Raw genomic sequence first — 18118 nt, 5'->3', positions numbered from 1 at the left:
AGCTTGTTCGTGAAAATGGTTGGGGTGTCATCTGTCATACCTCTGTGAATGATGGCAGTGTTTCCACTCACAAAAAAACACTTCTGAAGATACACATTGTTCCTGGTTTATCTTATAAACCCACTTCCTCCATGTCCTGGTAACAGTCCAATCAAAATACGCTCTAAATGTTGATCTCAACATGGACAGTCATTCTCACTATGTAAACCCAACCACACATTGTGTAAGCCTTATTCAAATGCTATAAGCTGAAAAGCCCAAACCAGGAATCTGAACCATATTATCATATTACAATTATGTCCTTATTATAAGCCTTTGTGGATGATCAACTGTTCACCTGTAATTGCTGTGTAAATTAGATACCTGTAATTATTTTCATCCAAGCTAGAAGAGACAAAGCGTCACCACTGGCGTGTTAACATCACCAACCACAACTTATAATTACTTCAATTATGTAATTGTACTACATTATCCATATAAAATTATGTTTAGTACTAAACACTAAAACATAATATTCATGATTATTTTCTCTTCGTTAACTATCAATTTATCATAATGCATGAAATAACTTTAGTGATAACATTTTAATAAAAATAAAATTTGAGTTCAATTCAATTGTACATAAAACAAAAACAAATAAATAGAGAATGTGATAGATCTTATCATACTATTAGAAAGGTTAGTGAAATAGCAATTTCAGACAAACATAAAACAGGTGTATTTCACTCTTTAATTCATTCAACATCACACTGTTCCTACATTTAATGCCATTTAAAATTTCTCATTACATAATATAAGAAAATAAATACTCTATTCAACTCCAATTTATTTTGAGTCAAATTACTACAATGGTTTCCTTATAAAATATTGTTATGCTCTATCAAACTATAGCATTTTTCTGTGCCATGTTTCAAATTAATACTTTAATTCTTGGCAAAGAAGTAAAGTGATAGATCCACACCTGCATAATCAACTATTTTTCTGTCATCTACAAAACGCACTCGTAAACTTTCCCCCTCTTGGAATGTATTTCATGTAACAGTGATATCATTTAATGGTTTAAAAAAATTGTTCTCATCTACTCTACAAATACCACTATCTTCTACCAGTATCTACATACAGTGATGTCACAGAACATCCACACATATTTATAGATCCCAGATTTGCTCTACCTTGGTCTGATTTAAAACAACATAACTATCCTCCTCTTCCTACACCCTTGGAAGGACAGTAGTCCATCCTCACCTTACCCTTTTAGTCAATTGCTTTGCAGTAGAATGGTAGAACCAGCTGATTATTGCCCATTCTGTTTACTGCACATATACTGGGCTTTCTCCAATAGATGGGGGTTTAGATACCATCAGAAATGACTGGGTCAAATCTGGCATCTTTATAGAAAACCCACCCTCAAAATCCTGTCTTTTAGTTAGGTTGTCCTCTGGTTGGTTTATGGTGATCAATCACTGACAAGTTAGTTTTAATATCTCTTATTACACATGGCTCAAACAGTTTCAGCAAGGAGGCTAATGCAGACTGATATGTTAAGTAAAATAGAATGGTGAACACAGCGGTCAAGGCTGGTTCCTGATGCTAACTTTGCAGAGCATCCCAAAACATACAGTTTAAATCTCTCTTCTGCCGATTAAAATTATATTTGTTCCATTTGAATGATCTTGTTAATTGCTTTTTGTAATCTAGTTTTTGTATTTGAGGTACAGATTGGAAACAGAAGAGCAGTTTACATCATGTCCTCACCAGAGGGAAATGGGGGAATGTCAGAGATTTAGAATTGTACACTGTTATAAGTAATCACAAAATATTACATCTTTAGAGAGTTTACAATACCCAGGGTCCTTTTCTCAACCATGTGTGGCTTACATGACCATGAGTCTATATATACCCCAGCATTCATTCATTCACTCTAAATCATACCACAACTATCACAACATTATGCATTATCATATAAAGCCTCATTCTTTGTTAAGTGAATTGGTTTCACTTTGTATAAGGGAAAACTCTGGTTCTCCCTCCTTACCATCCTTGATGCAAGCAGTTAGCCCACTCCCTAGAAGGACACCTGTTTGTCTTTGTCTGCGTCCTCCTGGAATGCATGGGGAGATTTTAATGCTCCATGAGGACCAGCGGGACCCTCAGAGGAGCCAGCTCAGAGTGAGATAGGAGACCTGGATAGAACACCAATTTCTGTTCATAAGCCTTTTTGTTGGAAACCGTTTTGAAACATTTTGCAACAGAAAACATTGAGCATCTCTTCTTGTTTCCTGTTTCCCTCTGTTTTATTCCAGTTGGGAGGGTTGAATGGGAAAGTCTGACCCAAAACTGCAACTAGAATACGCAACTTCTCAGTGTAGAGTACGTTCTAGTTATTTTTGATTATACAAAATATATTTATCCTGAAATTATTACCTGTCAGAAGATTATGCTGTCCATGCGACCAACCTGCCAGTCTGCAGGATAGATATGTACATGTTGTAGTTCTTCTCAAAGTCCTGAGCCAGCAACTCAATGTGGGGTGGTCACCGCCCGGCATGGGCGCCTCTCTGTCTCATTATTTTCTCACCTGGGAGTTGGCATCATCATCATTTATGGTCACATTAATAATAAAGTTGTATTGAATTAGATATGAATATGTGCCACAACAAGATCCTAATTCAAAATCACTTGTATGACACTGGTGATTTTTATATGAATACCTGCCGGTGTGGCACTACGAACACCTACTCATTCAAGGGATTTTCTTTATTTTCTATATTGTAGAATAATAGTGAAGACTTGTCAAACTGTAAATATATTTACATACGAATCATTAGTAACCAAAAAAGTGTTAAACATCAAAAATCATAGTCTATTTGGTAGGCCTTTATCGCTTTGCAAATTTTGCATTCTCTCAACCACTTCATAGTAGTCATTTGGAATGCATTTCCAATTAACAGGTGTACTTCTTAAAAAGTTAATTTGTGGAGATTTATTTCCTTCTTAATGCGTTTGAGCCAATCAGTTGTGTTGTGACAATTAGGGGTGTATGATTATATTGTAAACGACTAAGTCCATATTATGGCACCTCCTAACACAGTCCATCGTGCTGCGACATGAAGGTCAGTCAATACGAATATTTCAATTAAGTTTCTTTAAGTGCAGTCGCAAAAACCATCAGCGCTATAATACACTGCTCTCCTTACAATGAAACCCAGAGTTACCTCTGTGATAAATTCATTGGTTACCAGCCTCCAGAAATTGCAGCCCAAATAAATGCTTCACAGAGTTCAAGTAACAGATACATCTCAGCATCAACTGTTCAGAGGACTGTGAAATCAAGCCTTCATGGTCAAATTGCCGCAAAAAACCACTACTAAAGGACAACAATAATAAGAAAAACCATGGGCAACAAACCTGAGCAATGACATTAGACCGGTGAAAATGTGTCCTTTGGTCTGGAGTCAAATTGGGAATTTTTGGTTCAACCGCCGTGCCATTTGTGAGACGTGGTGTGGGTGAGCGGATGATGCGCTGATTGTGTATTTCACACCATAAACCATGGAGTAGGTGTTATGGTGTGGCGGTGCTTTGCTGGTGACTGCTGTATACTATTATTGCCAATTCCAAGACACACTAAACCAGCATAGCTACCCCAGCATTCTGCAGTGATATGCCATCCATCTGAATTGGGCTTCGCGGGACTATCATTTGTTTTCAACAGGACAATGACTGCTCTTACCTCCAGGCTGTAGGCTATTTTGTCAAGAAGAGTGATGAGTGCTGCATCCATACTCCCAATCCACCACCTCAACCAAATTGAGATGCTTTGGGATGAAATTCGGACCGCAAGTGAGAAAAAAGCAGCCAACTACTCCAGCATATGTGGGGAACTCCTTCAAGACTCTTGGAAAAGCATTCCAGGTTAAGCTGTTTGAAATGCCAAGAGTATTTAAAGCTGTCATCAAGGCAAAGGGTAGCTATTTGAAGAATTTCAAATACAACATATATTTGATTTGTTTAACACTTTTTTTTTGTTACTAAATGATTCCATATTATTTATTTCATAGTTTTGATGTCTTCACTATTATTCTACAATTAGAAAATAGTAAAAATAAAAAAAAACCCTTGAATGAGTAGGTGTTCTAAAAACTTTTCCGGTCATTATATATATAATCACTAAGAATGCAGTTGGATTTAAACTTCATAACTTACAAGAATATGAATTATTTAGAAAATATAAATAATGAACTATCAATAACTTACTTATAACCTTATATATGATATTCCACAATGTAAGTGTTTACCCTCTATTTTAATCTTACAGTTAAGGTGTCCATACGAGGTTTCAAATCTATGGGTCCAATATATTCAATTAAATAAAATGTATCTGCTCGGTCGCGTTGCTTGGGGTTGAGAAGCAGGGGACATTGAGTCATGTTCCTGAAGGCTTTGCAGCAGGAACGTTCTTCAACCAGTCGCGCGTACACCAGAGAAACTGGACCAGTTCGGCATTCGCCCACAGTTTTATGACTAACGACTAGTGTGAGAAAGAGAGGGGGGGGGAGGCAGAGGAAAACAAATATTAAATATATAGTGAGAAACGGCGAGAGAAGAAAAAGAGTGGAAGAAATTGACCAAGAGGGTGTTATGCTTTAGTTATTTCAGGGTTAGTTACTGTGTTGGTCAAAATGTTGAGGTGGTATTTTATAGCTGTCTTACATTTGCAGGGTCCAGTGTAGTCCAGGTGGAAAGTCTGGCTGTCTCTTGGTGCCTTCCAGGTTGCAGTGGTGGCAGGAGCTCACAGGATGTGTCGTAGGTGACATTGTCAGTTCCACACATACACCTGCAGGAAAGATACATTACTTCATGTGTTATGGATTTCTATAAATACTTCAGTTAACGATCTTGTAGTGATCCTGCTCATTGTAACCCCTTCAAGCATCCTGGAGGTTCTAGTGCTCTCTATTGGGACTGAAACTAAATATACCTGTCTTAGGAACGAGGTCTGCAATAAAATTCTTTTAGAACCAAAGCTCCCCAACATTACTAGAACATCATGTCGGGAGTTTGTACCATTTGCCAGATTCTTGGCATATTTCCTTCAAGTTTCATGAACAACAGATGTGTGGGGATCAGATACCTATCCAAATCCTAACTTTTATGAAAGCATAGTTCTGTAGTACCGATCTTATCAATTTCCATGGCCCTGATTTCCTGTCCCCATATACAACTTTTCACAAAGGTTTTAAAAACTCCTTTCATGTTTATATTTATTGACATGAGCGAGGAAGGGTAGAGAGAGATTGTGCTAGAGCAGTGGGTCGGATTCAACCCATGCCGTGGCAATTTTTATACCTGTATAGTATATATGATCAGGTAGCGATTCAAACTCTAAAACCCCACCCCACCCCAATACCACCGTTCATACTCACATGATCATATGTTTTGCCTCTCTGTGGGCAGGCAGAACTCCTACACACACTAGGCTTCTCCTCCTGCGTTGAGTTTACAGGTCTTTCTACGGAAGTTCTCACAAGGGTCTAAAGAGAAAAAAAATTGCCTAAACACTCCTTTCTGCTTTATATTAGTGAACATTATGTGAAAAAACTGTTGTTTCTTTTCTGCTAGATTCCCTAAGTCATTGTATTAATACATTCTTCATGTGTTATTCAAGTTTTAATCATGTCTTAATCATAATTTACAGGTATGTACTTTCCAGTGATTATAGATGTCAATGGAAACCCCAGCACTACCACCACAGCCATTACCCCCCTGCATTCCATTGCCATTTGAGTTTGTACAGTGCCCGAATTCAATATGAGCTCTCTCATTGACGCTTAATCCAGCGGAGACGAGATGGGGTTTGTTTTGGTAGCGGCGGTGAATTGGAGTGGCACTATTCTTCTGGGAGTGTTAGTGAAAGGGCCCAGTCAGCAGATTCCTAGTGTGTGTGTGTGTGTGTGTGTGTGTGTGTGTGTGTGTGTGTGTGTGTGTGTGTGTGTGTGTGTGTGTGTGTGTGTGTGTGTGTGTGTGTGTGTGTGTGTGTGTGTGTGTGTGTGTGTGTGTGTGTGTGTGTGTGTGTGTGTGTGTGCGTGCCTTGCTGAGATTGACACTTACCAGCAGCAGAGGCTTGGGGTCTGTATAGGCTGGCCGCCAGATAGGGCCTGGCGCTGGGGTAGAGATCCACTGTCGCCCTGATCTGGACTGGGTTCATTCCCACCAGAGGAGCCTGGGTAGGAAACAGAAGATGAAATCACAATAGAGGTCAACAAACCACCCACAAATGTTAATAGACAAGATGTGGGATGCATTTTAAATGACACCCTATTTCCTATACTGTATAGTACACTAATTTTGGGAAGCTCTGGGAATAGAGTAGATCCATCCATGGATCATCAGTTTAATTTCAAATAGGTCACTCGCAGAAAAGGGCCTAGCTTTATGTAGGGTTTACATGGTTCAATGTAGGTTTCAGTTTTAGGATGACAGTGTATTATAGCTAATGGGCGATATGTGATGAGTGTTACCCATTTCCCTGCTCTTCTTCTCTTGGGCTTGTAGACAGTATTGTCGGTGGTGCGGTAGTGCTCCTTCTCCCCCTCATCCCCCTGGTGGTCTGGGACTCCCTCTCCTGGCGGTGCCTCGGCCCCTCTGTGGGGGTGCTTCCTCACCCTCTGGTTCTTCCTCTGCTTCCTGGCTTTGCCTTTTGGTGTGACTGGCGCTCTCGTTTACGTTCTTCTCCTCCTTCTCTTCTCCCCCTTCTACAAAAAGACGTGTCCCGTCAAGATCCACACTGTTCTTTGTCTCCTGGAGGTCAGCGTCTGTGACTGCGTCTTTATTGGTCACCTTTTCTTGGGAATCGTCATTGGAACCTTTCTCCTGGTCCTTGCTTCCCTCAGGGAGTTTGTCCTGGCCGAGCACTTCCTGGCTCTCAGAGGCCTCGGCGTCTTGTATGTCCTGCTGAGACTCATAGTCATCAGTGGCAGTGGGGTTTTCGTCTTCCTTGCTAGCTTGTTTTTCTTTCTCCTCCACCTTTGCCTCCTCTTCCTTATTTGAGAGGAGCTGGGCGTCTTCGGCGAGGGGCTTCCCTTCCTCCAGCTCGGTCTCCAGGGGCTGTATGTTGTCACTGTCGCCAGCGTAGTCCAGATCCACTGGAATCTCCGACTCAGTGTTGCTGTCCAACTCTTTGACTTCAGCCTCTTCCTCCACTCCACTGTCCCCGACCACAGGTTCCTCCTCTTCCTCTTTCTCTCCCTCCTCTTCATCCTCAACTGACTCCCTCTTCATCCGCCATCGCCTCCACCTTTTCCGCCTCTTTCTCTGCCTCCACCTCCACCTCCTCCTCCCTCCTCCTCCTCCACCACCTCGTCATCCTCCTCCTCCCCTTTTCCAAGTCTCCCTCCGCTTCTTCTCCCTCCTCCTCTTCCTCTTCCTCTTCAGATTGTGTCTCCTCAGACTCGATCTTTCCCTCCTCCTCTTCTTCTTCCTCCTCCTTTTCCACCTCTTCTTCCTCTGACTCCCCCTGGAGGAGGTCCACCAGTGCCTTATCGCTCAGCAGGACAGGGGTGCTCCTCTCACCACTGTCGGACACCTCTAACACCCCTTCCTCATTGGAGGGACCCACATTAGCGTTAGCATTGGGACCCACATTAGCGTTAGGATTGTCCTCGTAGCTCATGTCCTCATCCTCCTGCTCCTGACTGCTAGACACGAAGGTCATGAAAGTCGGCAGGACCGCCCCCTCATTGGCCTCATCTGGAACAATGTCCTTTAGCAGGAAGGGAAGTGTAAAAAGTCAGTACAACTAAAAATGAAACATTTCTGGAAAAACGTTTTGTAAATATAACAAAAGATATAGCCTCTGGACAAACGTTTGCCATAAATATAATGAAAGGTAAAGTTTCTGGAGAATCCTTGTAAATGTGTTCTGTTTTTATAGAGATGGGGTTTACTTACAGTATGGAACCTATTTAAAATACAGGAGTTGGATGCACTTTACCTTCTCTTTAGCTGTGTGTGAGGACTTGGATAAAGCTTGATGTTTGCCGTGAGGTTTGCCTTTGATCTTGGGAGTAACAAAGAATTATTGATAAAATATCATTAGACTTGTGGTTATTCAACAGGGCTACAATGATTGGCATCATACATTTTTATTAAAAAGCTGTTTCATAAAGCAAGAGTGGATTTATCAGTACTTACAGACACAGCAAATGCTGAGGCCAATAGGCAAAGGAACAGTAAACGGGTCTTCATACCTATAATGACACCAAATTTAATGGCATAAAAGCACATTCCAGTGTCTATTCCACAAGTTACCACCGGCTAAATCTGTGATGCCTATTTACTCTGTTCCATCTGACTGCGCAATCCACTGTCTCATCAGCCCAGCCAGGCAAATTATAAACTTGATCTCCACTATAAAAAGCATCTAGACATGATCTCACATTTCTTTTAGACAAACATTTCGTTTTCAACACCGGAGATTTGTATAAACCTTGCTGTCTGTCTCTCCGACATTTGCAACATTGTTTCAATATTCAAATTCGATCTCCAGCTGTCCCATAGTAATGAACGTGTAGGGGTCGGAGGTCGGGAGGAGACAGTCAGGCAGCGGTTTCTCAGCCAGTCAAAATCATGAATCAGCTGGCATCATTTTTATGAATTTATACAAAGAAATGTCAATTGAAAAAAGGTAAAACGAAACGAAGTGCAGCTAGTTTGCAGTCTTTACAGCTTCAGTGTTTGAAGTGCTTGTGTTAGCTGTGTTGTTGATTAGCTCCTCTGAACAACAGTGTCCTGACGAGAGAGCACATGCCAGGCGAAATCGCGCCTCTTTAGCTCATTGTTATGGATGTATCCAAATAAATGTCACTAGAAAACAGCTTAAACAAATGCAAATGCTGCTGCTGTTGTTATTCTTTTTGACGTTTGACGTGACTGTAAGTTAGCCGTAGTTGGCTAGCTAGCAAGTAAGGGATAAGAACGTTGTCAGCCAGTATGGCAATAGAACATTTAGAACGAACGACTGGGTCGCGCCTCTGGCAACCGAACCAATAGAACGAAAGACCAGCCGGGTTGGGTAGCAACCCTAGATTTGTGTCGGGACTAAATCTTGTGGAAGGATGAAATAGTATGAATAAATTAATTCAAATAACGTTTTTAATGAAAATATGTCAATCATTATTTGAATATGTTGGTAACCCATTGTATAAAAGTGAGAATGCCGGATAAGCTGGTGTTTGGAGGATATATTGGCACGGTTTGCCGGCCCTCGACTTCATCTCGGGCCTAACAACACGTGCCAATATATCCTCCAAACACGGGCTTGGTTTATTGGGCATTATCACTTAATTATAATTGAGTATAAAGTTCAAAGGACCAGTGCAGTCAAAATTATTTTTTTACTTTGTTTTGTATCACATTGTACAATAGCTGATGAAAATAACACTGTAAAAGTGTGAAGAAATTTGATCAGTGTTATTTCCAGACAGTTGCTGGTTGAAAATACAATCTACTCAGGACCTTCTAAATCAGCAGGTTTTGCATGGGTGGAGTTTTGGCTTGCCTGCTGACATCACCAGGCGGTATAAGTTAATATAGACCAATAACAAAGAGAGTTCCAAACCTCTCTGCCAATAACAGCCAGTTTTCAGATTACATATCATAAGGTTATGACTTCCACAGGTGATAAACCTGAGGCTCAGATTCATTCCTTCAATTCAATACTGCTCTTCACTGAGCCCAGAACCGGGCGTTGCGGGGCCAAACAGGTGTTGTACCTCATTTCCCCTTTTCAGGGAACATTAGTTATAGTCATTACGTTACATTCCCTTTCAGTCGGTACTCTCAGCACACAGGGGTTGGGGAGTAACAGATTACAAAGCAAAAAAAAATCCTGCTAAATCCTGTAATTGGATTACAGATACTTTTGAAAAACTAGCTGATTATTTATTGGATTACTTTTAAATTCAGAAAGGATGTGTGCAAAAAATACATCACACCTTTCCGTTTTCTCAATGACATTCAAATCAGCATTGAAAAAAAGCACAAGTTTAAATTTGTTCCGCCTGAGCGAGTCTGACCACAAGTCAGAGACCCTGAAGACACATCAAATGCTTTTGATGGATCACGGAAAAGAGCAGGAATAGTATTTGAAGGCTACAGTGCAGAGTTATGTCTTCCAATGATGAGACTGCTGTCGGCATCCAAAGATTATACATCCAACTTAAATTAATGCTTGGGGGTAAGGACGACAGCATTGGTGTAGCGTACGGGCAATAGGCTACGGATATCACTTGGCCTTTTATTGATATCTACATAGCAATGATGTGAATCAGACTGCTGATTTCTCAATTATTCACGCCTTACGGATTGTGGTTGTTGTGAATGGCTGTTCACATATGTATAAATGTAGCCTTAAAGTTGTTTATCAACCTTTTTTTTGCAACACGTGGATAGCCAGTGAAAAATGTGCTGTGAAACATGTTGTCCCGTGTGGCTCAGTTGGTAGAGTATGCTGCTTGCAACATCAAGGTTATGGGTTTGATTCCCATGGGAGACCAGTACGAAAATAAAGTATAAAGATGCATGCACACGCTACTGTAAGTCGCTCTGGATAAGAGTGTCTGCTAAAATGTAAATACCCTGCAAACAATAATGAGTCATTAGGTTATCATGAAATTATCAAAAAGTCATCAGGACTTGGTGTCATTGTCCCCTGGAAGTTTTGTCTAGTTCCCGGTTGATCCTTGGGCGTCCCCTAGGATGTTCTTTGGATGTTGTGTCATGGTCCCCTGGAGATTTTGTCTAGTTCCCGGTTGGTCCCCAGGAATGTTTTATGGATGTTCTTAGAACGTTCTCAGAACGTCAGTGGGATAACGTTGTGCCGAAACCCTTAAGGGACCTAATGGGAACGTTGCCGAATGTCCTCAGGATGTCCCCTGTTTGCTGGGTGGATCCCAGCCTATATGGAAAGTTTGTGGTGTTGTGCTCCACATACTGTCAAAAAATGAGTTTAATTTCAGAATACCACAAGTGGGACTTTTTATTGCTCAATCTAATTTGTGCTGATTTAATATTTTTTCCATAGGCCTAACGGACACATGCTCAAACTTGTGCACTAAATGGATTACATTTAGAAAGCAACCTACCAAATCCTGTCGGTTCAACGCAACTATGGGGAATTGAAATCCCACCCCAAGCCGGCCCCAATGGAGACCAACTGAAATGGCCCATGGCAGACCACCCAGACCTCCACCCACAAGGTAGTCTGGGTATTGCGCACACTGTGCGCTGCCTAATGACCCTCTCCTGTTCCAGCTGTAAGCACACTGTGGGCTACACTGGGAGCAGTGACATCCAAGCTATAAAACCTCACAAAAGTGTGTGGTGATGCCCAACTTGCCGCAGCACAAATATCCCCTACAGTCAACACTTTAAATAATGCCCAAGACGCTGCCAGGCGTACACCGCTTAGTAACCCTTACCACTTGCTGCTGTATGCCAGGGAGATAGCCTCCACAAGCCAATAGGAGAGACGCTGCTTAGAGAGCGCCTGCTACGAGCTGGATTAGCTAAATAGACTAAAAGCTGGTCACATAACCGGATATCTCCGGTCCGCTCAATGTGCGTGCATAAAGCTAGTACTGGACACAGGGCATGCAACCTCTGTTGCTCTTCAGAAGCAAAAGGAGGAGACGAAAAGGGAAATAGCTCAAAGGCTAAAGACCTGTAGGTCATAACCATGAAGGCCGCATTAGGACACAACGTCACCTTAGAGTCGACTGGGGTGAACTGAGTACAGGAAGGGTGTACGGATAAGGCGTGGAGGCCCCCAACACATTTAGCCAAGGCCAAAGCCATGAGCTGAGAGGTTTTGTAGGAGAGGATCTTGAGATCCACCAACTCCAGAGGCTCAAGGGGCAGCACACAATGCCTCCAAAAACAGAGCCAAATCCCACATGGGCGCAATAGGTAAAAGCAGGGTCCGAGGCCACTGGTGCGCAAGAATGTCCATTCCCAATGGGGCACTCGGGTCCCTCATCGAGAAGAACAGACGACACTGCGCGTTTTCTTGCGATGCGTAAAGATCTATGACGGCCCTGCCTAATCTCTCCCATGTCTGGGCAACCACACATGGGTGTAGCCTCCACTGACCAGCACATGCCAGCCCAACAAACATGGGAGGAGGCGCCTGAGTGCCAAATACACCCTCAGAAGCTCCAGGCAATTTATATGTCGGACACTCTGTCCCACCGTCCATACCCCCAGAATCGAGTAGCCATCGCACAGCGCGCCCCACACTTGGGGGGACATGTCTGTCTTTGCAGAATAACACCTGTCCCATGAGCACCCCTTGCGACAGTACCCGAGGATCTCCCCACTGGGCCAGTGCCTGCAGGCATGCCAGAGACAACCGAAGCGACCAGTTTAGGTTGCGAGACGCGTCCATGCGAGTGGCTAGCACCCAGCGCTGGAAAGGCTGCATCAATAATAACCCCAGGGGAATGATTACTATCATAGAAGCCATCATGCCCAGTAGGCGCAGCAACTGGTGAAAATGCATTGTGCACGCCATCCGAAATTGGGCCAAGCAGAGCCGGAACCCGTACACCCTCTGTAGGGATAGAAAAGTGCGAGATCCAGGAACGAAATGCACTGCGATGGGGTCAGACAGCTCTTTTTATTGTTTGCAATAAAACCTAGAGACTGAATATGGGACACTAACCTGGATGTGTACAACACCGCTTGTTCCCTTGACTCTGCTGCTATTGGCCAATCGTAAAGGCACAAAGCAAGAGTGACAGGCCGATCGAGAGGACCAAAAACTCATAGGCTGTCGCCTCATAATGGAACCTCTGAAAATTCCTGTGACCGGGATGGATGTATGCGTCCTTCAGGTCAATGGTGGTGAACCAATCACCGGGATGCACGGACCGTAACAGCCGCTCGTTTGTGAGCATTCTGAATGTGCAAACTCTGAGGTGCTTGTTTAGAACACACAGGTCTAGAATAGGACGTAAGGCCCCGTCCCTTTTTTGAACCAGGAAATACTCACTGTATCAGCCGTCCTGGGTTTCCGACAGAGGAACCACCTGTATTGCCTGCTTCTGGAGCATGGAGGATATTTCCTCCCTTAACCCTGGCACTGATGTCAGGGAAAAGTCGACGTAATGATTCTACAAAAATGTGGGGGGCGTACAATGAATTGTAGCCTGTATCCTGACGTCACTGTTCACATGATCCAGGGCAAGAGTGCGCATGCGCGACATTGGTCAGAGCAGGCAGTGAGTCTCCCGTAAAGTGCCATCTGAGGGGGCATGATGCCCTCCCGTGGACTGGGATATATTGGTTATTTTTTATTTCCACCACTCTTGACAACTGTGTGTCTGAGCGGGACAGCCCACTTAGCCGGCAGGGCTCCACTTGTCTGCTTTCGGGAAGGTTCTCCACCGTCAGCCCAGAAGGACCTCCGAGAGAGAAAAGCCCGCAGGGCCTCTTCCTGCTTCTTTTTAGCCTCAAACCGGGCCAAACAAACCCGTAGGAAAAATCTGTCCCTCTCTGGCACCTCCAAGAGAGTCAGCTAAAGGTGACACTGTGCCACCACTGTAGCTCCCATACTTTACCCGTAAGACAGAACGGTGCACCGGGATATGCACAGAATGAAATTTGCGCAAGAGCTCTGTGTGGGGCTCCCCGGCAGTCAAAGCTGCATCCAACTCCGCCAGCAGCTCGGTCTGGTAGAACTGCAGCATAGTGACAGACAAAAGAAATGTGACTTGGACCAGGTTGTCATCACTTCCTCGCCAAAATCTGGAAAAAGAGGCAAGTGGTGCTTGACTGCGGCAATCACAGGGGGCAGGTACTTCCCACCGTGGAAGATTTCTTCTGCGGGGGAGGACGGTCACTTCTGCGGGGGAGGATGATCACTAGCGTGAGGAGGTGGCTGCCCGGAACTAAGTCCTCCTCATCAACCAAGAAACCTCCTGAGCCCGCCAGAGACAACACGTCGTCATCCGAACCTGGGCCCAATGAGTCACTGTGGGAGACCGATTCAGACGGCTCACTATCGCCCTGCGGGGAGGCTAGTTCTATCTGCTCTGCCCACAGCCCCAAATCCCTCCCCACGTCCTGCAACTCGGCAGGTACCGGCATCCAGCAGAGGAAGGTCGTCAATGTTAACCCTGCGCTTTCTCAAGAATTCGACACATCTATCCAAGGAGTTTGCATGCAGCCGCTGGCAATGCGCACACAAACTGGTTCGAGCAAGGGCCTCCTGAGCGTGCTCCAAGCCGAGACAAACAACAGAAATCGTGAGTATCTTTGGGAGAAATAGTATAAACGCATGAATGGGGGCATGGTCGCTTAGCCTTCGTTGTCTCGGTCTCATTTTTTTGCCATCTTACTCATTGCTGAAGCAAATTGAAGAATAACACATTTTTCGTGACAAGGAAACTCTGAGAACAAATACAAAACCCAGCACGCAACGTCCATCGGGTGAGCACGCTCTACCATGAAGGGACAGTTTAGTTAGCACAAAGTCAGATAGTCTCATGTTTTTTTTTTGTAGAATCGTCAATTGTTCCTGCTCACATCGAGGTGAAGAGTGAAATAATTGAAGGAATGAATTCGAGCCTCAGGGTTATCACCTGTGGAAGGTGGGGCTTTCAGAAAGGCACAGATTTCATTAGCCTTGACAGGTGTGATTTTTGTTCTTCAATCGAAGTCGCGAGAGTGAGTTGTGTTGTACCGAGAGTACCGACTGAAAGGGAACCCTCCCTCTCCCCACTCAGACCACTTCCAGACATTCCTAGCAAAATCTTGCTTGAGAAATAGTTTTTTGCTAAAAACCTATTTTTGTTTATTTTTGACAATGTTAATGGGAAACGATTACAGTAAGGTACTTCCTTTTACCAGTAAATGTTTTGATATTGAGATAAAAACAGCTGTATTGGGCCTTTAAAGCGGCAATCTGCGATTAGTACATACATTTTTGTACTTTTTATTAATGTTATATACCCATTGATTCTTGAAGAATCTAACTTATGAATGCCTCATGAGTATAATTGTCTTATCCCATCAGAACCTAAAATATTTTATTTTTTATTCAAATGTTTGTAAACAATGTATTTGTCAAAACATGGTTAAAACTATACATGTTATCTCATGGATGGTCAGTCCTTGCATCCATAGCTCTATCTATGAATTAATAGTCGTTAATGTTCCACCAGCCCCTTCCCTCAGCTGTTTACAAAATTATTGTTATTGTTCGAACAGCAGATTGCCCCTTTAATTATGGATATAAAGTGGCCATTCAAACGATTTTATCATACTGTATGTCAAAGACAGACATGAGGACTGTCCACCTTGGTCTCTGATAATGGCAATGACAATCTCTTATTATGCAATAATTCAAAACCAATGGACAAACCATTTTCCCCAACTTTAGAAGATTTAAATCTTTAAACCCCCTCTCGGTTACCATAGCGTGAAGCTCTCCCTTCCGAGATGCGCCCTCTCTCAAAAGTCACATTGAGAGTTCAGCGGACGCTAAAGCAAACACCAGAAGCTACTAGACAGGAAAGAGAGTCGACTAAGTCCACAAACTTTTTGTCTCTGGGTTTGGAGACAATGTGGGGGATTTGCATGCCAAAAATGATAAATCACTTGGAAAAGATTGAAATGGGATGATTCTGTTTTAGCCTAATGGTAGAAATACCACGTGTATGTTGTCTTTGTCGGTTTACTAGCTACATAAGTTAATGGGAATACTCTTTGGTCAAACTTTGTAGAGTTTTTAAAGTATAAACAAAATGTTTTTTTGTTTTTTTTTACCCAGTAATTTAATGAAATGTTCTCTAAAGCATGCATGCTAATGTAAAATCATAAAGGAAAAATCTGAGTCATAGATGTCTAACACGTCCATAACATCTAAAACAACCTGCGGAAGCACCATATGCAACACAATGGGGCCAAAAAATACACATCTGAGCAGATTGATTTACCAGTAGACATAACACAAAATCAATTATCATTGCAATATATACCCACCACATCCCCAGTATCAATTTCCTCAATAAGACAATAAATACATTTAGAGGGTTTCGTTTTTGCGACAACAAAATGTGTCTTCAAGGAATTTAAAATGATCATTTCAAGTGCTGATGTAGCTAAGAGAGAAGAAGAAGTGTTACCTGAGGTTGGCAGCTGCACGGAGAGGTTTGAGACTGGGTCACACAGATGCAAAAACACATACACACACAATGTACTATCTCAACCAAGACAGTGCACACACTGTCCCTCGCACACTGACGCGTCGTCCAGCAACACACACACCACACCTCTCAGGGTCTTTTGTGCCTTCTGTGTCAAGGGAAACAGTGGACAGTGGACCACAGCAAAGGAGACAGTCAACTGAGTATAGCCAACCAGGGAAGCGAGAGAGAGAGCTTATTCAATCAAACCCGCATTGCGGCATTTTACGCACTAGCTATTTCCCTATGGTCAACTAAAATCATCCAAAATGGTTTACAATCACAAGGATGGATGACACACTGATGCGTGAACCTCAGGAGGCCGGTGACACCTTAAAAAGGAGAGGGACGGGCTCATAGTACTGTCTGAAACGGAATCAATGGAATGGTATCGGACACATCAAACACATGGTTGCCATAAATATGTGGACACCTGCTCGTCGAAAATCTCATTCCAAAATCATGGGCATTAATATGGAGTTGGTCCTCCATTTGCTGCTATAACAGCCTCCACTCTTCTGTGAAGGCTTTCCACTAGATGTTGGAACATTATTGCGGGGACTTGCTTCCATTTAGCCACAAGAGCATTAGTTACATATTTACATTTACGTCATTTAGCAGACGCTCTTATCCAGAGCGACTTGCATGTTTTTTTTTCATACTGGACCCCCGTGGGTCCATTATTCCTCCTCCACCAAACTTTACAGTTGGCACTATGCATTTGGGCAGGTAGCGTTCTCCTGGCATCCACCAAACCCAGATTCTTCAGTCGGATTGCCAGATGGTGATGATGATTCATTACTCCAGAGAACGCGTTTCCACTGCTCCAGAGTCCAATGGCATTGTGCATGTTGATCTTAGGAAACCCATTTCATGACGAACAGTTCTTGTGCTGATGTTGCTTCCAGAGGTGTTTGGAACTCGGTAGTGAGTGTTGCAACCTAGGACAGATGATTTATACATGCTACGCGCTTCAGCACTCGGCGGTCCTGCTCTGTGAGCTTGTGTGGCCTACCACTCACCGATTAAGCTGTTGTTGCTCCTAGACGTTTCCACTTCACAATAACAGCATTTACAGTTGACCGGGGCAGCTCTAGCAGGGCAGAAATTTGACGAACTTACTTGTTTGTCTATGGAGATTGCATGGCTGTGTGCTCGATTTTATACACCTGTCAGCAACGGGTGTGGCTGAAATAGCCGAATCCACTAATTTGAAAGGGGGGGCCACATACTTTTGTATATATGGTGTACCATTCCATTCACTCCATTCCAGCTATTATTATGAGTCATCCTCCCGTCAGCAGCCTCCTGTGGCATGAACACACATAAGCATTGTGTTATGTAGTAGGTAGGTAAGATTGGTAGGCAACAGTCAGGGCCAGAATAATGCAGGTGTTTACCGGGACTGAAGCCCCTCTGCCCAGGAGGCAGCAAAAAAAAAGAAGGAAATATATGAAGTACATATTACATATACAGTATATATTATATATGTAGTATAAATTGTTTCTGTTTTTTTACTGCAACTGCCAACCACAGGATGACAGAAAAGAAAACAACAGCACGAGCAACAACTTAAACAATCAATACACAAACTGACCCTAAAAACTCTTTCCGGTATGATGTGGACTGCCCATGCACAAGCCACAAAAGCATTATGCCTCAATCATGCCAATGTTAGTCAGTCTCTTCTAGAAGTATCTGAGGACGAAAAATCACACTTTGGCCACGCGTAACGAGGCTCTAACGCTCTATACCCAAATGGATAAACTTGAGATTGCTCTTCAGTGTAACTTGTGGAACACAATACTCCAACGTTTTCAGAATACAAGCACTGCACTTCAGGCAGTCCAACTGGACCTGTCTAACGCTGT

At 43.1% G+C, this 18118-nt stretch overlaps 1 protein-coding gene across 1 annotated transcript; it reads right to left on the bottom strand.

Moving 5' to 3' along the window:
* Positions 1 to 5475: 5475 nt before the first annotated feature.
* On the bottom strand, positions 5476 to 16355 carry LOC123484153 (cilia- and flagella-associated protein 251-like). Its single transcript, XM_045214164.1, has 8 exons — positions 16188 to 16355; positions 8194 to 8249; positions 7994 to 8059; positions 7400 to 7762; positions 6789 to 7275; positions 6522 to 6697; positions 6112 to 6223; positions 5476 to 5534 (listed from the first exon to the last, which is right to left on the bottom strand). The coding sequence occupies exons 2-8, from the start codon at positions 8245 to 8247 to the stop codon at positions 5476 to 5478; spliced, it is 1317 nt and encodes a 438-aa protein (XP_045070099.1). The 5' UTR covers positions 8248 to 8249; positions 16188 to 16355.
* Positions 16356 to 18118: the final 1763 nt, after the last annotated feature.

Source organism: Coregonus clupeaformis, unplaced genomic scaffold (assembly GCF_020615455.1).
Source record: "Coregonus clupeaformis isolate EN_2021a unplaced genomic scaffold, ASM2061545v1 scaf0206, whole genome shotgun sequence".
NCBI lineage: Eukaryota > Metazoa > Chordata > Actinopteri > Salmoniformes > Salmonidae > Coregonus > Coregonus clupeaformis.
Note: the sequence above shows the minus strand (reverse complement) of the source record. Positions and strands in the feature narration are given on the sequence as shown.

Bases quoted from the DNA above. Each gene is read 5' to 3' on its own strand.
- LOC123484153 (XM_045214164.1), bottom strand. From the start codon at position 8,247: ATGAAGACCCGTTTACTGTTCCTTTGCCTATTGGCCTCAGCATTTGCT. The intron at 7,763-7,993 runs GTAAAGTGCATC...TTCCTGCTAAAG, and splicing joins CACACACAGCTAAAGAGAAG to GACATTGTTCCAGATGAGGC. The intron at 7,276-7,399 runs GCGGAGGGAGAC...TGGCGGATGAAG, and splicing joins AAGAGGAGGAGGGAGAAGAA to AGGGAGTCAGTTGAGGATGA.